Source organism: Plodia interpunctella, chromosome 12 (assembly GCF_027563975.2).
Source record: "Plodia interpunctella isolate USDA-ARS_2022_Savannah chromosome 12, ilPloInte3.2, whole genome shotgun sequence".
In the NCBI taxonomy this organism is placed as follows: Eukaryota; Metazoa; Arthropoda; class Insecta; order Lepidoptera; family Pyralidae; genus Plodia; species Plodia interpunctella.
Window position 1 is genome coordinate 4,803,832 of NC_071305.1, and position 24,152 is coordinate 4,827,983.

At 34.6% G+C, this 24,152-nt stretch overlaps 2 protein-coding genes across 7 annotated transcripts in view; both read right to left on the reverse strand.

Annotated features, from left to right (window-relative positions):
- Window positions 1-3,876, reverse strand: part of Actn (alpha actinin) — a 29,404-nt gene extending 25,528 nt beyond the window's left edge. For all 4 annotated transcript variants that reach the window (XM_053752502.2, XM_053752503.2, XM_053752505.2 and 1 more), the window contains exon 1: window positions 3,627-3,876. In XM_053752502.2, coding sequence (XP_053608477.1) covers window positions 3,627-3,749 — 123 coding nt within the window. In that variant the 5' untranslated portion in view covers window positions 3,750-3,876. The remainder of the gene's footprint in view (window positions 1-3,626) is intronic.
- Window positions 3,877-5,352: 1,476 nt separating this feature from the next.
- Window positions 5,353-24,152, reverse strand: part of rsh (radish) — a 200,271-nt gene continuing 181,471 nt past the window's right edge. For all 3 annotated transcript variants that reach the window (XM_053753024.2, XM_053753023.2, XM_053753025.2), the window contains 10 exons: window positions 14,357-14,501; window positions 13,413-13,670; window positions 12,645-12,774; window positions 12,108-12,271; window positions 11,471-11,702; window positions 11,064-11,225; window positions 10,006-10,157; window positions 9,384-9,496; window positions 8,911-9,093; window positions 5,353-8,662 (listed from right to left, as the gene is read on the reverse strand). In XM_053753024.2, the coding sequence (XP_053608999.1) occupies window positions 8,147-8,662; window positions 8,911-9,093; window positions 9,384-9,496; window positions 10,006-10,157; window positions 11,064-11,225; window positions 11,471-11,702; window positions 12,108-12,271; window positions 12,645-12,774; window positions 13,413-13,670; window positions 14,357-14,501 (2,055 nt within the window). In that variant the 3' untranslated portion in view covers window positions 5,353-8,146. The remainder of the gene's footprint in view (window positions 8,663-8,910; window positions 9,094-9,383; window positions 9,497-10,005; window positions 10,158-11,063; window positions 11,226-11,470; window positions 11,703-12,107; window positions 12,272-12,644; window positions 12,775-13,412; window positions 13,671-14,356; window positions 14,502-24,152) is intronic.

Sequence of the window (24,152 nt, forward strand, 5' to 3'; positions counted from 1 at the left end):
CGAACTGGAAAGCAGGTTACCGATGCGCCTGCACCACGATAACGCCCGCTTAGAAAGTTGTACATTTCTCCACCATTAACTTGATGTAAATTTATTTTAATATTTTATTATAATCATTACTAGCTTCACATATTTATCACGGGTATGTTTTTGTTGCTTTAAGTGTCGAATATGGAAAACAATGTAGATAAGTAATTATTTTGGATACTAGTTGGCGCATCTAATTTATTTATAGATCAATTATCAGATGTTACAATAGTAATAGTAATGATAAGTACTAAAATTAATTTCTTTAAGTTTTAGAAACGTCATTTAACTAAACTGTTGTCTGTAACTTGCTCCCAATGAACAAAAGGAAGTAAGGGATCTTATAGCAAAAGCGCGTATGAATGGGTGAGACCGGCCTACACCTTTTACAAACATGTGATACATCGGATGTGGTTGTTGTTTTAGTGATAGAAGAGTCCTCTTTGTAGGTAGTAGTGTCTGATAAATGTTGTAAAAAGGCTAGACTAAAATAAGATATATGTCCAAAAACGGGTTAAAAGAAACATCATGTATAAAGTTGAGAGTGAAGAGAAATTTCAAGTTAGGTATTTTACCTTTTCGATTTGATAATCAACGCGAACGTCCTTGCTTTCTGTTCACAAACAAGAAACTTATGTACAAAATATCTTACGGGTTAGGAATTTATATGTCCACAAAAACATAATTTTGACATCGTATCTTGAATTCAAATAAAATGAGAATCTAATGAGATTGCAGATATTTTTAACGAAATGTTAATAACCAAACACGGAAACTGCAATGTTTTTAATTAAAATATGAAACAATTAGAACTGCACGACGTTGGTACTGGTGCCTCGGGTTTTGACCGAGAGCCAATAGCGAGCCAACAACACAAGGAAAAAATAGCTTGTCAGCGTTATGTAACCGTCTACGTCAACACGCGAACAAGTTCGCATATTTTTCTGAAAATTCAATAAAGAAGACTACATTACTGTATGGTAACATTTATCTATTTAAAATTTTAATCTATTTCCAAACAACTTGAAGATCTATTTAGTAAAATAAAAACAATACATGAGATTACCATCGACTAATCCTTTAAGAATCCATACCTCAATGGATTATCGGATGTCGATGAACTCAACAGAGCTCATTGAAATTATGCGAAAGGTATGCCAAGGCGATAATTCTTAAGCTAACGACAAGGTGAATGTTATCTGAAGTTCTATATTGGATTAAGACGAAGTTGTATAAATAGATATTGAGTCTTGAAGAGGTAAAATAAATATCGATAAAAATAAAAATTCGACGATGGCTATAATTTAGCGAAGGGAAGGTTAGAATGTTTATTGTGTTATGTTAGTCATCAAGGGAATGAATACAAGAGTGCAAAATACTACTTGTAAGAGGTCATGAGAAAATGCAACAATTTGAAAGGCTGTTTGAAGTGTCAGGAGGGTGCAGAATTGGGATTAAAGATGATAACAGATATAAGGTAGAAGGAAAATGAGCTGCTCCAATGTCTTTTTTGTCACCGATAATATTAAACATTAAACATGATACAAGTCACATTAATGATTTATGTAAATAAATGTTTGAGTATTACAGAAATTGCTTCATTTATAACCAATTGAATATTGATCACATTTTTGAATAAATTTGTGATTTCATGTAAATTTATATATTCTAGAACCAGTTCCTAACTCTCCAACACTTTCGCGGCTGATTTCTAACATAACAACCAGATTGTGATGTTACTTGTGATAAATTTTAGTTTACCTTTCTAACCAATATTTCACTTTCATTTTTTAAAATGTTTCTATAAGTGCAAAAATAGGGTCGGTTTGCGGTTGGTAATAACGTCTACCATCAAGAAATGAAAGTATCCAGTGATGTCGCCAGTGTTTTTCAGAATGTTGCATTCTATGTATTTCTAAGTATTTTGGAATAAGGTAATCTTCATCGAGCACTTGTGACCTTCTTGCGGAAAATGATTCCGGCATCTTTATGTGGCGTGTGAGTGCGACTGGTCGGGCGACTTTTCCACTGAGTCGCATCTCAAGTTGTTCGGCCGCGACATTGACCCGCTACGTGATCGGGCAATGCACCGGTGTCGCAGGCTCTTTGTTTATATCCTGCAACACCTACCGTGCGCTGCGCCCCGCACCGATCACTATCTGCAATTCCTAGCTATTGTAATAACCAAATCAAATGACCAAAATTTATTACCACTTTGATTGATCAGACAGCTTTATCAACTAGTGATTTACTATTTCATTTAATTTTAAATTTACACTATAGGCTGAGATATCATCATCATTTTGGTTACCTTTTTTTTCATAATGTTAATTTTTTCCATAAATCTCAATTATTCAGCAGCCATACCTTTTTTTCCTTCGAAAACTACTAGGTATAGAATGTCTAATATGGTAGTAATGGTAAGCAGTTTGCATAATTGCATAATAATCTCGATCAATCTTAAATTGATTGTTGAAGGTCTTCTTATAATTTGCTGTGTGACCAAAACAAACATTTAAAATGTTTCAATGTTGTCGTCTTATACTAATCAATAATATGTCAAAGAGCACCGGCGGATATGTCCTGCTCAGAGAGCAGTGGTACCTATATCATCGTCATATGTATAAACAGCAAGAGTGGTCATTTTGACTTCTAGATTCGAGATGTTATCATGATGCTATCGAAGATAATATTTTATTTAAGCCCTAATACATTTTTACACAATTTAAATGTTGATTGCAACATTCGCAACTAGGAAGAGCTCTGGCAAATTGTTCTATGCAAACTGAGAGTGCTTTCGTAAGTCGTTAATGACATTCCACTTGGGTTGAGCTCACGGCGGCGGGTGCGTCAGAGCATTCGGTACGAATCTTCTGGTCATATGGACCAGCTGGGGTAACGTACAAGATGCATTTTACATAGTGATCCAGCATAGCGGTTTCCTGAAATACGGGTTTCATGGTGACGCAAAGACGGACGCCCGCGCTTTCAGCGGCGCCTGCGCTGGACCCATTTTAGGACATGACTAACGGAAATTCGACTCCTCTCTCTCTGACCTGCTCCCTCCCGCGGGACGTCGCGTGCGTTCGTCTCGCTCGCACTAAAAGCTCCAAGAAATCTTTTAATAGTGTCCACGGCCGCGATCTACTTTCAACTAGCGGCGGGAAATGTGCATGATAAACTTTTTTTTGAAGTACGCGCGGTTTTTCACGTTTTTTGGGAGGATTGTGTAAGTAGGTCAAGTTTAAATGTAAATTATTTTTTTTGTAATAAATGGTAATATACAAATATGTTTATCCAAGCACGTTTGCTAAACATGATTTTTAACGCTAAGAACTAAAAATAGTATAATTTATCACGGTTTATAGCGCCATTAAACCCTTTTCCTTTAGGTAAAATGTACATTAAGGATTTCATTGAAACCGATTTTTTTATTTGTAGATAAAATGGGTATTGTACACAAACATGAGTCACGTCTGAGATAAGGACATACTTGGCTGTATTTAGTTACGCAGGTGAAAACATTACGCTGACAATATTTAAACCACTATAGTAAGTTTACCCGACCTAGTCTGTCAACATAGATTATTGTAACTGACCTTTTTCTGCTGCTTCTCCCAAGCCGGGTCTAGGAGACCCTCGCGCTCCCATTCCTCTTCTTGTTCCATGTACCCGTCCCCATATTCATAGTTATTTGTTATTAACCCGTTCTCCATCATCATGGTCACCGCACTGACCGTCGAATTCGATGTTCGTTCGAGCCTATGACCGCGAACTCGCGTGTGTTGGTTCGCTCCGCGCACTGCAACAAGCAGCCGGCCCCTCGTCCGCTGCAAGAAGACTGGCGCACAAGCGCTACACGCGGTGGCGTTTGGAACTAGCCGCTGCGTTTCGTTACACGCGCGCAGCTGTCAAGAGAACGGTTCGGCTAAAAATATAATGAAACGTGCGCAGAATAGCAAGGAATTAAACGCGGACTGACTTTCTAACTACCCACACTTTATTTGCATGGGATTATTTCAAATTACTGCGTTTTGACTGTTAGATTGGTTATACTAATATTGTATGTTATGAAAGCACAGATATGTATATACATATATTATTGTTTTTTTTTTAATTGATAAATTTTAATACAAACAGGTAGGTATTTTCGTTGCATTCGAAATGTAAAAATTTAAAGAATAATCATGCAAAATTTATATCGTCGGTACTCACGATACGTTTAGATATGCGCAGAAAATATTTATATGTTTACTCAATTATACTAATAAAGTACATACTAATGAAAACCTACTCTCTCTCATTTATTCACGATTAAGGCGCCTGAAGCCCGGTTGGAGATTTGACTGCTTTTATGATCGGCCATCTGCCTGACGTCAACTCTCTTTGGGAATTTAGTGGTTGTTGCCTATCATCTGCCAAGATCCTAAGTCATCTCGTTCGACATCCTTAGTGTAGTATATTCTAGACCGAAACCACACGCCAATCTAGTACTTAGGTACCCAACCTTTTTTCGCATATAGGACTAGGGTACATGACAAGGTCAGAAAAATTTACAAAATATGTAAGTATTCTCTAGATAAAAAAAAAAGATATATTTTTAAATTGATTGTGATGACGCATAGACTTAACAATGCCGCTGGATCATTAAGTATATGAAGAATTAAAATTGGTTGGAAAGTCAATTAACAAAACCAATAAAGTTATTACATTTCACTTTCTACTACAATTCGACTTGGGGCAAAAATGCATTTTTTGTATGTATGTATGTATCTTTAATTGTTTGTTGCAACGCGATAACTTTCGAACTGTTTTGGTCTAATTTTGATGAAATTTAAAAGGTATATATAGGATCTGTCAATAGAATTTTTAAGTTCGTGGGGCATGAAAATCGATTAAGTAGTTTTGAAATGCTCACAATTTTGTAAAAAAATATTTTGTTCGTGAGGTCTAAGTTCGCTGCGAACAACTAGTAAAAATAAACTAAACCATCATAAAAAACGCAATATTTAAGGTAGCTGACGAATAAACATAGCTTTTTTATGTATTATTTTTGTCATATCTTTTCAAGCTGGGCCTTCGAATAGTGACCAAAATAAAAAACATAGTCATCTAGGTACCCTATTCCGGTTTATGTTTGTAGGATGTGAGGCGTTTTCATAGGGTTCCCGTCAATGATTGTTTGTTTATCCACCTTTTCGCTGAGTTTGTCAGAAATCTATATTAAATTCAACCGTCATTAGATTGAGTTAAGTACTTATTAGCTAAATCAAAATATATCAACAACCACTCTGCAAAGTCAGGCTTGGAATAAAAACGAACAGAAAAATACACAAAAAAATTTATTCACCACATAAAATTTCTTTGGATAATAATCTCGCTCATGCAAAATAACAGTTATATTTTTTATTCTTTGAAGATCCCACATATTAACATACTTATAGCGACATCTACGATCACAGGAAGGTTAAAATTTTGGAATAGAAAACTTATTTAACCATCGAAGAGCTTGACACGTCAATTATTTGGTGTTTCTACAAATTAAATCTATAAATATATATGAGTATTATTTCACATCTATGCACATAAACTCATGATAAATAAATATTTATTATACAGCTTTTAAAGTCTACGAAACACATAAATTAATGTACCTATATTTAATGCAGATATATTACCACATATGTAATTGCATTTAAGCTTTGAGCAAAATCACAATAAATTAAACTATATAAATTTTATAATTCAAAGAAGATATATATAAGATAGGTATATATTGTATATTTTCATCATAAGTATAAAAACTTTTACCGACGATTCAACTTTTTTTAAATGTTATTTTCTCAGAATTTTAGAGTTTAAAATTTAGGCTAAATATTTATACATTAACACCTATTTGTTAAATGACGAAGATCCATTTCACGATATTGTATAAAACACAAACTTTTTCGATTGAAGCCTAATTTCCAAAGATATTGTTTTTTATTAATTTACTAACCAATTGTATGTATCAAAATTAATAATATTTGTCATCAAAGCCTATTAGAAGAACTAGGTACGTGAAATGGCTCTTTTTTTTTACTTTTTTTAGATTACAGGTCTGAAACATTTTACAACATTTGGTTCAGAAGAGTTGTAACAATATTTAACATATACATACCTTACCTACAAGATCAAGTGAAATATAATATTACCTTTATATTATAAAATGCAGTCTGCACGTCTGTCACTATAAGATAGTTCTACCACAGACTGCATAACATATTTCCAGTTATTAATTTATTTTACCTGTTGCGTCATGGGGCATTAATTATACATTTATATATTGGCTATAAAAGTCACAAATATGAAGAAAGAGTAGCAAATTATTATTCACGGACACATTTTTATCAACCACGCAAGTTTCAGGACCTAGTTGTGAAATCAAATTACTTTTCTCAACATTTTCTGGAGATGCCCAAAATATTCGACTTTCCATTTAAAATGTAGTTGTCTTCTCTAATTGTGAAACTGGAAAGCTTTGAGCAACTGTTAGTGAATCTCTAATAAATACATATAATATGTATAAAATAAATAACAAACATAATGGCTAACCTTAATGGGAACGGCAACAACAATAAAACTTCTATTTTATATAGACGACTATCCACAATTTGACAGACTTTGACCAAAAATTGCATTTCAATTCTGATCAGTATTCATAATGGACTACCCAAGAGTCCATTGGCGTTTAAATATAAATTGTTTGAAGTGATACACACTTCTTTGACAGAAAAGCCAACATCTACAGACTGTTTCATATATTTTTGTCCTTATTTCAAACATGTACTAAAGACTTTATACTAAAATAGCGAAATTAATATGGGATTTTTTACATTTAAACAAGAAACAAAATCGTTATTTATATTTCTCAGCAGAAAATTCAGAAAATTAAAAATTCCATAATATTAACATTTTGTGGAAAAATATTTTAAACACATTTGGACACATTTTAATGTATCAAATAAGTGAAATTAAAAAAAAAAGAAAATTTGGAGTTGTGGCCACAGCACAATGATTCGAAAAATCGAGTGAAGAATCGAAATGGGTTTGGGTTGAAATCTTTAAATATTAGCTCATCTTACATAAGTATCTAAAATTTGTTGAAAATTATGGTTTAAGAGCGAAAAGGTACCTACATAATGGAATGATGTCTGGCTGCGTTTCTGAAAAACGTCTTAACGCCAATAAATATGCAAGTTTTGTGCGAGTGACAGAGTGGCCATAGCTTAAGAAATACATTTTTAGAATTGTGTAGAAAAGATGTGTACCTATTATACACATATATAGTAATATTTATACATTATACATCCTTAACTTTAGTAACTATGACAACATTTTGAAGATATCTCAAGAACCAGATTGTATAGTTGTTACATTTAATTCTACAAATTAGATTTTAGTTATCATTTTAGTTGTTTATTTGTTTATAATTTTACTTTAGAGTTCGTATTGTTAAAATCTTGTGATTCTTGTTAATGGATTTTCTAACTTTTATAAAGACTTCCAATAAACAGATTCTAGTATCAGTCATTTTTAATATTATTTGTCTCTAAAACAATTCACTAAAGAGGTATATAATCATTTTTGTTTTGATTGGGGACAATAAGTATATATTATGTTATTAGGTATTAATAAGATATGTCAAAGTAATGTTATTTTAAAAAGCCAATGTGCTTTTAATAATTCTGTTCCCCAGATAACAGTTTTAGTATCTCACTGACGAATCACAGAAGTAGGTATTATACTCTTTGTACCAGTAACTATTACATTATAAATGAATTAATACCGCAGCTATTTTCCCAACTAAGTACGTATTATCTCAATTTTTTTGGTACCAAAAATATAAATGATTATGATGAACACATCTAGCTAGATGTAAAAAATATAGGTATCAATGAACAACAACAAGGAATAGGTATCCGAGAATTGTACAAATATTTCTCGTACCTCTACTCAAGTACATACATCTATAACAATAATACTTTTAGAAGGCGTCGACATACCACATTGTAAGAAGGACCCAGTCCAAACAGTTCAAAATCTATCTAATACACTGATATTCCTCACAGCTCCAAGTTTATATTCCGTAGTCAAAGCTTTCGAACTCTGAGAATCTCGAGTCTTGCTTCTGCAGCCGCTGCTGGCAGGCCTCGATGTAGCTGTCCTGGATCCGGTACATGCCCGAGTTGGCCTGGTACATCAGGGTTTCTAAAATGCGCTCATTTTTGATCGCTTTAGAGGGGAGGACCACTTTGATCAATTCCTGCGGGGAGATCCTATACAGTTTGAGGTCCCTAGCTAATCTCTCCATAATGCATTTAAATTCATTTTTGGCATCAGTCTTATTTGCAGATTTGGACTTGATCTTGTTCCTGGCCCAGCCGAGCATGGCCTCGAACTTTCTCACCTCTGGCACCTCGAGGTTCCGGCACATGATCATCTGGACCATGGATTCGGACAAGTTGAGGAACTCCGAAGTTTGGAAGAGTGCGTAGGCTCGTTGCTCGATGAAAGCCAGAATCATGTTCACCAATTCCGATGCTGACGTGTAGCGCCAGTAATAGTTTTCTAATGATATGAGCATTGTGCATACCTGGAAGGAAAGTACGGCATTATTTTTTTTTATAAGTTGGATTGCATATTTGCTATCATTGCTTTTGAATAGAGAGCAGGGTAACTTGAGGCGTAGTTAACATCTCAAGTTACCCTACACATCATTAAAAAAATCATTTCGATTACTAAGATTTCCACGCGGTCTGACACTGAAATACTGATAAATAATATACCTAATTGCTAGAAATAATAAAATTAGGTAATCCTAGAGTGTAAGGATATACTTACAACTTCTATCCTGAGGAACTGCTTGGCGTGGTGGAAGCAGGCCTGCAGCAGCTCGGGCAGGTCGTAGTGCTCGGCCGCGCAGATCAGCCCCGGGATGGACGCGCACGTGAGCGGGCAGCTGCCCGTGTGCAGGTAGTCCAGCAGGATGCGGAACGTCTCTGGGTCGAACTCGATTATTGAGAACTGGAAACGTATTACAAACACAATCTTAGCATAATACTAGAATATGTATTACCAGTATCGTACTTCGACATTGACAGATTGAGTCAAAACGTACTTTAGTTTAAAGTATGGTTTAACTTTTTTGTGTCTGAGAGTGTCAGAATATAGTTTTAAAATATTTTTTAAAGAATTCCACCAAGTGATCGTAGTATATAGCTAGAAATAAAATTTTTAATTACATGCCAATATATTTGCTGAAAATTAGATACATAAAGACTAGTTTTTGGATATAGTAAATATTTGTGACCAACCTCAGTCTGTGCAAGTTTGGCGCGGTCCACTTTTTGTGCGTCAGCGCACACAGATAGCCTCGGCACTGCAAGTGCTGCGTTCTTATCTTTATCTTTGTCTTTACCTTCTTTATCTGTAAACAAACTTTCATCAATATAATAGGAACATGTTCATTTAAGAATCTCCATTCCACCTTTAAGCCATAAAATTAAGTACTTTCGCGACTCTTTCTCCTCCCTATGTGAGTGTAAGTATATAAGAATCATGAGAATCTAGAGATATGATATTATGTTCAGTGAGATAGTTTTAAAAGCAGTGTTATATATTGGCTATTTCAGAGTTCTATCAGGCTAAGAATATACTTTATATATCTATTTTAGAGTTGTTAGTTAAGTTAAAGTTAATTAATAAATGATAAGTTAATGTTAGTTACGTTAGCTTTGTTTACAGTTATTTTAGCTACATTGGAGTTTTATACAATTCTAACATTTTAGGTCAGTTCTATTATGAATCTTGATTATCTAAATAAATGAATATTGAGTTAGGAGTACGTATAGTCCTTTATGTAAAATTCGAGTCGGGAACAGAAGTTGGTGATACACTATAGTGAACCCACGATAGAGATGGACTATATAAACATACTTGAGCAATCCTGCGAGCTGGCCCACTTCTTCTTATCATCAGCGTTGAGCTGCGTGTGTTGCTTGCGGATGGAGCGCCCCCAGCCGGCTGTGATGGTGCCCAGGCGGGAGAACGCGCGTTTTACCATCGGAGAACTGGGCACGCTCTTTGGCCTGTAAACAATGATGTCTCGTATATTTAAGTGTAAGTATTTGTCTTTGTATTTGAGGCCTTATTAGAAGGTACCATTTATATATACGAATTTCATGATTTTGAAATTTGTTATTATTAAAACAAAGAAGAAAAAAGGGGAGACCTTTTCCTTTAAAATAAAAGACTAAATAACATTTTATAAGATTAAATTTTCATATAGGTAGTTTAAATGTTTGCCTTTAAATACTTGAGACAATAGATTTTAATGTGATTAGTTATAAATGTTCCCTCTTTAATAGTAGCTAAGGGCTGTAAAGCATTAATTGCAGCGCGAGATATTTATAGTTCGAGGGTGCAATTGATGCTTACACCCGAGTCATCTACTCTGCTTTACATCTCGATTGTGTGGTAAGTAGAAAAAAACTGGCATTACAAGAATAAAACATTTTAAACAAAAAGTTTTCTATTCCCGCCTTTTTCATTAAAAAGAACCAAGAAAATAACTTTTAATTTTTTTCAAGAACGAAATTGAGCTTCGACGTTCGATATTTAAAATTGATGACTATTATACTCATACGATGATGATATACGATACATCCTATGATGATGATGATATACGCTAAGTTTTTGAAAGAGTGAAGTGTTTTCTTTTTAATTACTTACCGCCCTAGGGCTTTCTAGCTACATTATTACCCTAGAGCGCTTATTGGTCACCTACAAGCCCCATTTGGGGGTAATAAGAACCTACTTATCGAATATGAGAGATGTAAAAGTATTTTTGCAGTGTTCGTTAGATGTCCTATTGCAGTTCCTGATAGATGTCCTACTAGCAGTTTAGTCCTCTTAGAAGTCTCTATAAGTATTCTACTAAAAGTTTTAATTAGATATTTTGTGTGATATAGATTAATGATATTTTGCTGTGTTACCTTGGTGACTCGATGTCCGGGACCTGTAGGAAGTTGCTGCTCTTCTGCCTGGCCGGTGTCGGAGACAGCAGCGTGGGCGCTGGTCTCGCTAGCAACTCGGCCACGGGGACTTGTGGAGACCCGAAGCCGGTTTGAATGCCGTACAGCATTTCTTGGAACACTCTGAAATGTTATGAAAAGCTTGCTTTATTGAATCCAGCAGTCCCAATTTGAGTATCACGTTTTGCTGTTTTAGCTATAAATCAGCGGTAACCTGTATTTTTTTGTATATTGCCCCAACTTTCATAGATAATTTGAGAGTTGTAGAAGTGCCAATGACCCAAATATCTAGGAGACAATCTATCGTGCAGTAGATATAATAAATTTTATAAAAAATAAGAAAATTTAAAGATTTCAGCTACACCTACCTACTCCTAACACCAAGTATAGCTCTGACGCCTATAAACTTCGTTTTCTGCTTCGACTGCCCCACCAGAAATACCACGTCGAACAATTGCGCGTTTTGGGCACAATTCAGCTCGTTGTTTAGGAAGACCCTGGTGAAGTCCTTAGCCAGTTGGTCGTAGTCTTCGAACTGATCGCGCACAGAGTCTAGAAGAGGCGAGGAAGGCCGCATGTGGCCTATAGGACGCCATGATCCTGTGAAGTAATGAAGTCATGATTTGTTTGTTATTCTGAAGCTTAAGTCATGGTTTAGTTTGTTTGTTTATCTGTTGATGTTAATTCGCGTTAAAAGTTATTTCCGTTCTAAATTAACTCACGTCTCTGCCTTGCTTATAGTCAGAAAGGATACGTATGATAATACTTAAAAAAAAAGATTGTTAAGACGTGTTCTGCATAGGCGACGTCTAGTATCTGTCGGTTATGTAGAATCTTATATCCATCAAATTTACATGTAATATTTTGCGAATATAATTTAAATCAGTTAGATGAATAAGACAAGATTCAGCTGGATAACAAACAATTGAACATAAACAAACACATTACGACTACAACATTACTAGGTACATTTCCCACACATTGGCTACATTTCCCCGAACTCACCTCTGCGATATGGCTTAGGAATCTGTCCAGTTTCCGCATGGTTCTGCAGATTGGCGACGATATCTTCCAACATTTGGCTCCGGGTCCTCTCCTGCATTCGTGCGAACTTCGGAGCGGAATATGAGGCTCTCTCCCCGTTCACTATTTTTGTCAGCAGCCATTCTCTACAACGTAAAGCATATTTTTATCAGATGAATTATCAGGAAACTAGCAGTACTAAATAAAATGCATGCATTTTACTATATAATTATAACAGCATACTTTTGTTTATGTTTATTAATATTTACAAATTTTAATATTTATTAATTCTTTTAAAGCATAATATTTAATATTGAAGTACAAATTATTAGAGATAAAATAGTATGTAAAATATATGCCAAAACAGAGTTATGTGAAAAAATACACTACGGTAAAAGATTGTCGTCAAAAAAATAATATCAACATCATTATGCCAAAGTGCAAAGTGAAGGGATAATCCCTAATTTTGCAATAGTGTATGTGTGCATCGCAAAATATCGATTGTCAAAAACTTGTTACCTGAACATAGGCCCTTTATCAAAAAGGCTCTGCTCCCATAGGTAGGGCTTGTAGGCCCCCACTTCGTCTCTCGTCACCACTGACACTTCATACCTCGTAGGCCTTCTTTTGATCTTTGCTGAAACTCGCACTGAAATTGATAGTAAATATTTATAAAATAATATTTCTAAGTGTTATCTATTACTACTTTAGTTTTGAGATAACCACTATAATCTTTATGTTTAAACCATTTATTGGAACATGCTTTGTAATTGCTTTAATTTATCTAATACTACAAGGAAGGTTTTAGATTAGACTGAGAAGATCCCGTTCAGAAACTCAACTCTTTCGAAATGTTTGAACAGCATATTGTACCAGACATTTACCAGGCTTAAAACACCATAATGTAATGTCAAATTAAAATTGTTGGCTGTAAATGGCTGCCTTGCGAACCTAATAAATACACAATCTTATTGAGCAATTTATCGCAAGGTATTGCTAATATATTTTCGATGGGCGTAAGTTTGTATAGACTAGCTTTCGTTGCAAGTTATTTCCAGAGCTAGTTTTTAAATTCCGTTTTAGCTTACTGAAGCTTTTAGCTTGCTGGACCCCATGGTCCACTTAATAAACAAAAGTTGAAAAAAAGAGATACGGCTGTTTTTATATCTGCCTGCGCTGACATCCACCATTTGGAATAGTTGGTGATGTTACAGATATTATATGATATCTTGTTTCTTTTATTGGATATTCAACTGATTTAAAATCCATGACTAAGCATTTACTGACCTAATATAAAAGTATGTAAAAAATGGCTCTTAATGCAAGCGGGCGAGAAGGCAGTGTTATCAGCCTCGAGGAAGACCACGCAGACAATGTCGTTGCCTATGTGCCGCTTCCTCTGTAGCTTCTGAGGGTCGTGGCGTTCATAGGGTAGCAGTGTGGACACGTGGAACATGATCTCTATCCCTCGCCAGTTCGTGTACACTGAGTACAAACCCGTCAGGTCATGGACTGTATCGAGACCGCCTTTGTATTTGTCGAAGCCTGAAAAGAAAAATTCAAAATATTGAACACCATGCAGTCAGTATCAGACACATCATATTTCATTAGATTTTAGTGGCCTAACTCGTTGTATTATGAAAAAAACTTAGGTAATTAAAACCCTCAATTAAATTGTAAATAGAACCCCACGATATGTATAATGTTACGTGAAAGTTCATATGTGTAAGATTATGTGAAGATTCTTTAATCGATAACGCATAATTTACTTAAAAGATTTCGATAAAATTTGGCACACGGGTAAAATTTAACCTAAAATAGAACATAGTACTTATTTTTTTAACTAAAATTTCCTTGTTCCACTACTACTAAATTGTTCTATTGTCTTGATGTTTCATCATAAGTCTGTTCTTCAAGGTTAATTATAAAATTTACATTTATTATACCACACCATTTCATTCAATGATTTTCAATTAAAGCGAAATCCAGTTAATACCAGTTTGTGAGTCATAAACTTAGATAAACAAAGCTTTGAATTAATTCTTAGAGAATGCACGATCTTAAAACAAGGACACTAACGTCTACAAACATAAACAGCACTGTTGTTTCGTGACACTATAGCAATAAAGTTCAAAAACAATTTAATCAAGTACCTAACATTAGACGCAAGTAACATATAAGAATATAATCAAGAAGAAGGTAGGGACTCGTATAAAATTGTTTCTTTATACCTTTTAATCTGACTTTTTCTCCTAAAACTTGTAGGAATTCTTCGAACATAGGCGAATTCTCATTGTTGTCTAAGATCTCCTCTTCAGTATATTGGTTTTCTTTGACGTAAATTACTCCAACTTTCAGCTCTGATTTGATGAACACCTGGAAAAGAAATTGAAAGTGTTCCAAACAAAATTAGGAAAAAAATATCGATGTAGGTAACATAATAATGTTGTGTAGATACTCTTCTTGCCCTTTGAATATGTCATTGGCTTAAAATATCTGTGGCAAATATTTACATGCATAGCCTTTAAATAGTTGCTGTATGTAATAGGCTATTGAACTGTCTCGTCTTCGCGTGTTCCGAAAGTTCAAAGCCAAGGGTTAGCGTAAAAAAATTGACATTAAAATTGGAAGAATTAATATTACAACCGGCCTTCAACGGGATATATGGGGTCCTATACTAGAGCGAAATATCACACGCCGAATACATTAAATGATATTAATGTTTAGATCAATATTACATAACTTTGCCGAACAACGCCACCGTATAAAATCCTGCTAGCCAAGCGCAAAAAGTTCAAATAGTGTAAGTCTGAAGCCATTTAACCCTTCCTTCGGAGTTTGGATGAAAGTCTGCCGAAGTACTTAAAAGAAGTTTTATTAAAACTTAGATTAACAAGTTACCAGCTTGACCTCGGAAATGCCTTCGAAATGAATTCGAACTTTATGATCTACACAGTCGTATGTGTGTGTCATTATAAAATATTATGTTTTCTACGGGAAAACTTGCTTCCATGCTCTTCGGGGAGCAAAGGAAAAGGAACGCGGACCCTGGGCTCCGACGCTCAATGGCTGTGTAGCAACAAGGAAAATGCTTAGATAAGATAGAGAGAGAATTTTCTTAAGGAAGGGATTTATAAAATCAAATATTATTAAAATTAACATTAGGTACTCAAGTATAGATCTATTATTTCATAAAGTCTGATAATCAAATTTATTGTTATCTTTAAAATTCTAAAAATTTTAACGACAGCGCAGCCGCGACTCAGTTCTTGATTTAGAGTAAGAAGTCAGTCAGTAGTCAATACACTTGTCGAATATTTGTATACAAACTACCTATTCTATTACTATTCGTAACAGTTCAGACAAAACAAAAACAGTCCAATATTACATTATATTTTTCCGTCATAATGGTATTGGGCATGTATTTTATCATACAATACTGAATAAGGAAGCAATTTATCGGGTATACTTAGATGCATTTAAGTAACTATATCTAAAGTGTCTACAAACTAACGTGAATAAATAAAGGCACTTAGATGATTGAAAAGGTTTAGAGGAAAATTCAGAATTTTGGTATTTTAAGATAACTTTTAGGCCTCGTTCGTACACGAGCTTTTATAACGCTTGTTGAATTTCGAATAAATGATTCTAACAATAGGTTCATATATTCGAACCTATTGTTAGATTCATATATTATTATGTGGTTGCAAAAAAAAATTACTATAAAAAACACATACATATTTTCCGATATGTGATAAATAAATAATTATTTATTTCAGGTTAGTTAGTGTAATAACATCTAGGTTGATCCCATAGTTAAGTTTAAAGTGATGTATCTACGTTTGAATGATACTTAATTGACTATCCAATTCAGTTTAGCTGAAACGAACATCACTTTAGATATTTCAAAAGTAATCCTTGCGCTATATCTAAATCCGTGCTAATATTAAAATGATATCAGTAACTTGCTCATAACAGTAAGTGGCGGATGAATATTTCAGTGAGCAAAGTTTCAGTCACAGAATTTGGAATAATGAAAATGGAAGTGTCTCTTTCAGGAAATCTGAAAATAAGCTATGACAGTATACAGTTAATCGTATAATATTATATATCCTGGATTGAACAGGAGTGGCAAATCCATATCCATACTTATATTTTAATCGTGAAGGTTTGTCTGTCCGCTTTCACAGCGGGTAAATGCTAGTTTACAATAATTTCGGGGGTGAAATTTGAAATGATTGTGTGGTCAAGTGGCCTGTGATCGAAAGGTCAGGTTCGAATCGTACTCGTGCCACATTAATTTGTACAACAATCTGACTCATGATCCCATGCATAGAAATTATCTTTGATATTTCCATGTTATGCGAAAAAAGTTTTAACACTTCTATAATCATATTCTAAATGATGTGTTACAGTCAACAGCATATCAAGTTACCTAGCATAGAACTCTATGGCAATAGCGGCCAATTTGCAATGACTTTAGATAGCTCGATGTTGACTGTACCAGTGTTCAATTTCATAGCAGCTGTGTCAACGGAAAATGGTGTAACACGGGAATCCACTCAGACCTTTCCGGTCAGGTGAAGTTATTTCCGAGAGGATCTATTGTGGGGTTGCGGATTGACTAATATGCACCGAGATGGGGAAAATTAGAAAGGCTTCATTTTTAATCGAATTGAAAAAAACTTGCGTGAGAGATCTTATCTTTATCGATTTTTGATGTAGTTTGATGTTTTAAGTTATATAAGTTGTGATTCTACGCTTGAGTTTGTGTATTTTTCCAAATTAAGTTTATTTATCGAATAATTTTCTATATTGGCCACTAGCTACATCCTTCGCTCATGCCCACTACGTTCAAACAGGGGCCCGATACTCACACATCGAAGTTCAAATCATAAATTTGCTCATTTTTTTTCGAAGGATTTTAGCAAATTTACAATGGGAAAAAAATCGATCGATTGATGCATTGAATTGAACTCTTTCAAAAATGAAGCTTTTCTAATTCTTTGTGATTTTTCGTAAGTCAAGAAACGGTGTTAAACATTCTAAAGAAATGGAGAAAATTGGTGAAATGAACTTCGAGAACTTAGAATCGAGCCCCTGGTTTTATCCATATTAGTTTTTAATATTATACTAAAAAGCAACGATAAACAGCAGAGTAGGATGGCAGATGGGAACCTCATAACCGCATTGGAGATAAAATTTTAGACATAGCTACGTTGAGATATAATTTGTTTAGTCGTTTTGGTAAGAAAACAGAAGATGCACGGGCGAACTTGATGAGAACTGACTTTATGCCTCTACGAGCTAATAAAGGAGCCATAAAGTACTGTACATCCGTACAGCCAACAACGCGAATAGGTTTCAAAGTTACATAAATATATTTCTAGACAGACGTTTTAGCTACATAAATATTCTTATATATTTTTAAAGTTACATTTTACACACTGGAAATTTGTTGGTTGGTCTTAAACAATCCGTATACCATATTATTTCACCTATGTATGCAAATAAATATCAAAATTGTTTACGCCTTATTCGAGGTTGACAACAAAATGGCTATTCAAGCAATAGCTCAGATGATGTCCTACTTCAAACACTATTGGTCACAAATATGACTCGAAAAGAAAATCTCCGCTCCCAATCGCAAAGAGACGTGAGAGAGATATTGAGTTTTGTTGTTGACTGTACATATCCTTAAACACGCCAATGTTATATCCCACTATATTTCGTAATTGGCCCCCGGCGATGTCTCATAAGTTTTATTCCCCAGACGCATTTGCTTACATACTCGTAATATTTTATTGAGCGTAAACATGTAAACCAGAGGTAGACCTTGGTACAAAGATCGTCTACAGGTACTTCGCTCTCGTCTATTTCTGCCATCAAACATTATTATGTTCCGGTTTGAAGGGTGGGTGAGCCAGTGTAATAACAGGGTACTGTGGCAAAAGATCCTAGGCCACAAAGTAGACAACGAGCATGTGACAGCAGTGTTGCGGGTGTAAGCTGGGGTGACCACTTACCATCAAGTGGGTTCCATGCCTGTTTGCCTGCTTGGTAGTATATGAAAAAAATGTAGTAGTATCCTTTCACATTCCGCTGTTGAAATTCGAACAGTGGGCAAAAATGGGAATCACGAGAATAAACCTCTATTATAGCGACCTAGAAATAAAATGCACTCAAACATACAATAAATGTTCCAGTAAAAGGCTATAAATAAGCTCGTAAATACAACATTAAATCTATTTTAAGAAATAAAACTAATAATTCGCGAAGTTATCGATCACCCACCTTATCGCCGATATTTCCGAGTTTTTCTCGAAACCCCGTCACATCGGGTTAGGAGCATGCATCTACTCAGTCACGTGACGTTATTGTCAAACTAAGCACCGGAAAATATATTTTCCCATGTTTGATTTCAATCACGAAAATGTCTGTAGATGTGAAAGGGGAGTAAATCCAATATTTTTCCTGAAAAAAGCTACTCTGAGTGACGTTGTAGAAAAACACGCGTTGCCTTGAAATTTTCCGATGTAAAAGTGTAAGCTAATTTTAATATTAATTTAATTAATTGATTTGGCCCATCCCGTCCTTAGAATCAAAGCTATTTCTATCAATTTTGTAATTTTATTCAATGTTTAACCATATAATTGATACACAAAAGCATTTTTTTTTTAATTTGGATTTGACGTTTAACATGCAATGGTTTTTATGGTAATATGTTTTTATAATAATCAAAATTTAGACATGTAAGTAATAAGAAAAGATATAATAATGTACAATTTCAAGCTCGGGTTGGCGAAATTGATTCAAATTCGTATAGGTATATCTTTGGTGTAGGCATAACCAAAAACTTTCGCTATCCTATCAAAACTAGTAAAAAGAATATATTCCAGATTGCCTACCTGAGCCCCAGGGGATTGATGCTATATTTAGAAGGGATGCCTATTAATGTTACTTTTAACAGCACATGGCAAAATTTGTAGGTAGCAATAACGCCTCTATTACTGGCACGTAGAGGTCAGCGTAGTAGAGTAACTCGACATGTAGTAGAGTAGACTGTACAGAGGGAGAGATCTGTAATGTTAATAAAGTCTATGTCTGACCGCCGCCGGCAAGCCGCTAAATATTTCAGCCGCCGGAAACGTAATTATATCCCACGGAATATTTTTGGGATATGGCAATACAAAAATGTTTATTCGGAAAGGTCTAAATACACTCGTTATTTAGAAAAAAATATACAGTATCACACATTTCATTTTATATCTAATTAAATAATAAAAACTAATTTAGCAACATTATATGCAAGTAAGTGGTGAACATTTTTTATAAACTTGTTTATCGTCCTATTATGATTATGGTCATTATTTAATATTGGTCATTAGAACCAATTAATCATTATTTTATTATGTAAACGTATAGTGTTTGTGGTATCGCCAAATTTGAGTTACAAAATTTACTTTGATATTCTCAGGCATAACCCTCCTTGAGATAAAAGTTCCGTAAAAATCCTTGATGTGTTGTGTCAGTTATGATCACAAGATTTCCACAGATGACAGTAAAACGGAGTAAAGTTGACATCAGAGTAACCGAAATGGGCTTTTAAAACAGTACCAACCGCACTTTACATGCTCGCTACGTGATTAAAATATTTGTTTGGTTGGCTTGTGCCGAAAACAATTTTAACTTCCCCTTTGCGCCGGGGCAGGGTGGGGACTAGGGACTACCCTTACGGATATTCGGAAAGCTCGAAATTTCACTGAATTCAAAATGCAAAGGATGGGATAGAGTTAAAATTGTGTTCTTTTGCGTAGTTGAGCGCGCGCGCGACTAGGGTGCAGCGCGTCGACAAAATGGCTTACTTTACGTTTTGTTCTGCACAGGTTCGAGTCAACGTCAAAGTTTATTAAATAATTAAATTAAATAAAAAAAATTACTCCACAACAAAAAAGTATATGTACATAAAAGTAATTTATGTTAGGATGTAGGAGTCCTACAAAGGATGAATACCTTAAATTTTAGCAATTACGTTGTGGAGATCTGGTCACCAGGTCTCGCACCACAGGTTATGTAAATATATATACAGGAAAACAGTTGAGTAATACAAACAATAATTGTCCAAGCTGGCTCCCGTATTCAGTCCTACGACGTCGGTCTTGGGATTAATGAAAAGTGAGATGTATATTGGTGCAATCCACTCTAAGTATAGCATGTAAACATTTAGTTTATAATTCTAATTGAATGAATATTTTTAATTGCTTTGATTATATATAAATTAAGATTTTTCTATTTATAAAATATTCCCACGTTTAATTTATGTTGTATTATCTGTGCTATCAAAGTTGTGCTCGCTCTATGGAATCACTTTAAGAGAATGGACAAAGCGGTGTTCAGCTAAGGCTAATGAAAATGGACATTTGCTTAGCTCCAAACTTGCGTTGCCAAGTTCTATGCGAGTTAAAAATAAAAGGGTTCCAGGTATTGATTGATTTATTGAGAGGGTAGACTTTCTGTCTAGGCGCTTAGCTAATATTAATAGAATTATTATACACGTCTGTGTTAACATCAATCTAAATGAATATAGACTGATACAGGCACAGACGTGTGTTGACTATTGAAGGGAACATAGAAAAGTCGTTTATTTGAAAATAGCACTTTTTCATACCACTAAATTAGATCACTTCCATGGTGGTATAGGAGAGCAAAAAGCAGCTGCTGTGGTTTTAAAATGGGATTTAAGTATTAGTAATTAATTTAAGTAACAAATGAGTATTAGTATAGATAAAAATGCTTTTTAAGTGATAATGTAGTGTTCATAACTTACGCATAAAAGCGTTTGCTTTACATGGCTTGTGAGAACATTTGAAAGATAGGATGCGTGGGCATGTCACGTATGGATGGATGTGTCAGTCAAACCCTGGATCAACGTATAAATATATCACATTGACGTTTATTCAGTTATTTTTATTCCATTTGCTATTATTTTTAATATTATTGCCAATCAATTTTTGGATCTCATTTCAATTTATTAGTAGTCCGCTAGTTACAGGCGCTAGTTACAGGCGCTCAAAATTAGTCAAGTAGTACCACTAGTTGCTCAAAGATCATCAGTTTACTTATATAGGTACAAAGATTGCTTTCCTAATACTCCTATCCATAAGTATAAATAAAAAATATACATCACCCTGTTAAATTAGCCTCAAAGTAAGTTCGACAGTTTTGATATATAATACTAACTCGATGATATTTTATTTTGTACGGAGTCTAAGACGAAATAGTAAGAAAGCGGACCCTGGGCTAAGACGCTGAGGAAGAAACCGGGAATACGCTTAGACAAAAGAGAGAGAGAGATACTACATTTTGTAAATTTATAGATCGTACTTACAAGAATTTATGAATGTGAAAATTTGTAAATAAATATTATTTACCTACTATGCCTACTTCTATCATAACAAACTTAATTCACTGTTAGCTTGTATCGAAATCTATGCAGATTTTAGCTTCAAAGCTGGCCTATGTATACATGTTTTATTTACTTATCTAATAAATAGGAATACCTAACCGACCGACCGACAGACCTATCTATAAGATGTCCCTAACTTTAGCACGACATCAAAAGTTATATGTTAATTTGATTCTCCGTACTCACTTAACTAATGTTATATCCCGCAAGTTGAAGAACGGAGTTTCGTTTGAGTGTAGTTCGTAACTTGTCATTAGTCCATTACTGTGATTAGTCAAGTAATGAGCGACAAGGACAAAGGGAATCGTAGGGCTGTCAATCCAGTTTGCCGCGGCTCGAAGGACTTCTCATAAGATCCAGTTTCAAAACTCTATTAAACCTAATCATTATTAACAAAACTACATTAAATTAATAATGAAAATACTAATAAAAATCGCAGTGTTTCGCGGAAGCGTAATGGAAGGCGGGCACCATTGCCACTTTGAATGGCAAAATTTATTATATTTATGCTAAATATCCAAGAACCGTTTGGCATTAAACTCAATAGGAAATTCGAACGTAGGTAATAAAATAACGTCGGTGTCAGATTCTTGTCAAGACATAATATGATTCAATATTCGCCATCTACCGGCTGTAGAAAGAACAAGGCGTAAAGTAGTGAAATGTCAGGTAATATAAAGATGTAATTCCCTTCAGCAGAGATACTGGTAGTCGATGAGAATTTACTACTTTTAGATTTACAATTATTGAATATGTTCTGTTTTGGTCAGCCCTTCGTGTAGGACTGATCTTATGTAATGGTGGATTTATTAACGTTGTATCTGATCTTGTAATTGAACGATGGACTCTCGTAATGCCTTTCAAAGCAATGTGATAGGATACTAAATGAGATATACTTATTATGATCCCCAATGTACTATTTTGCCTAAGTCATTTTTCTTCCGTAAGACTATTTTTTTTTGTATTGCCATGCTTCAATTATTATTCATGTTCATCCTTATAATCTTTTGTAGTTGATATTTTACTAGAAAAACTGTTTTCAGAATTTCATATATCATTCATTGCGTATCTTTTTAAGAATGTATGCGATGACATGCCTTTCGCTTCAACTTTCTTTTCGCGGACCATTAATACTTTACCATTCTGTACACGAGAGGCTGAAATTACTTTTGACAGCCCTAGTCACCTCGCGCCTAACGTGTCTCATCAATGTTTCACAGCTTAAGCGGTGGCATCGATTATTCTAATTGGGAACTGAAAAAACAATGACAACTTGCGAAAAGGTTTTTACCTACTGTTAATTTAGTTGAGATTCTACCGCGGGGGGCACGAAGGATGCGGCAATGGAAAGAAACCAAAAACAATAAAAACGAAACTGAAAATTTAAGAAACCCACTCCGAAGTTGCTGGCATTATCTCCTAGAAAAAAACTCACGATTCCCAAACTTGATTTACCAAACATTCTTGATTCTTTCAAATAAAAAAATAGCACCGCTCGGTCGTGTTTCATGCCCTGCCCGCAGCCTTTAAAAAACGGTAGTATTATTACATACTCTTTGGCAGCCTTCTTTATGGTAAGTGAGATAAGACGATGCGAACTCCGTGTTTATTTTATTACACTGGGTCGACGTGCGACTTTAATGTTTGATAATTTACACTTTGTGTTTTTGCTGATAAGCGAGTCAATGGTGTCTGCATATCGTTTGTTAAAATTGACTTGTTATTGGGATTATTTCATGCGATATTATATTATATAACCTACATGACCTCTATTAGAATGTATGTGTGTGTGTCTCCCGTTATATATTTTATATATTGAAGGATGTCTTACAGTCTAATTTTACACTAATATGCTTTAATGTCAATACAACGATTGCTGATAACAAGGCGTGCACTAAATTGTACCGTTATTAATCACTGAAAATTCTTAGTTCCTCTCGTCAAATAAGTATATTGCAATTTGAAATATTTTGGCCCGGTGGATTAAGGCAGATAATGAAGAGAGTTATTTGTCGTATTTCAGGTAGCCGAGTCTGAATAATAAGACGATAAATTTAATTCAGTGTCATTATTTTTCCCAAATGTCCTTTGAAAAATGAAGAGACGGAAGGAAATTCATAGCTGCCGAGGGATAAGTCAAATTAATTGAAAATCGCGAACCACTGGAAACAAAAATTTTCTTTTTGTATCTAGGTGGCTTCTCTCTTTTTTGAGTGTTTTCCCTGTTGCTTCTTCCACTATATAGAGCGTCGTTGCCTCCAGTGCTTTAAAGTACTTGTTACTTTTTGGTTGGTGCTTTATATTGGGTAAGAAAACTAATATCTTGACAAGTATATTTAATTAACAAGTATTACCTCTGTCTGACCTGATATTTGCCCCCTCCGCCTACCGCCGGTTGACTAAGAGATCCCTATATGGGATAAGTCAGCCTTTGTCCGTGTATCTTTTTTGTATTACATTTAATTTATGTACTTATAAAAAAATGCTATCATACTATTATAACTATACCGATACAGCAGTATCTGTATTTTATACGCCTCCGGGTGTCTTATTGGTCTTTA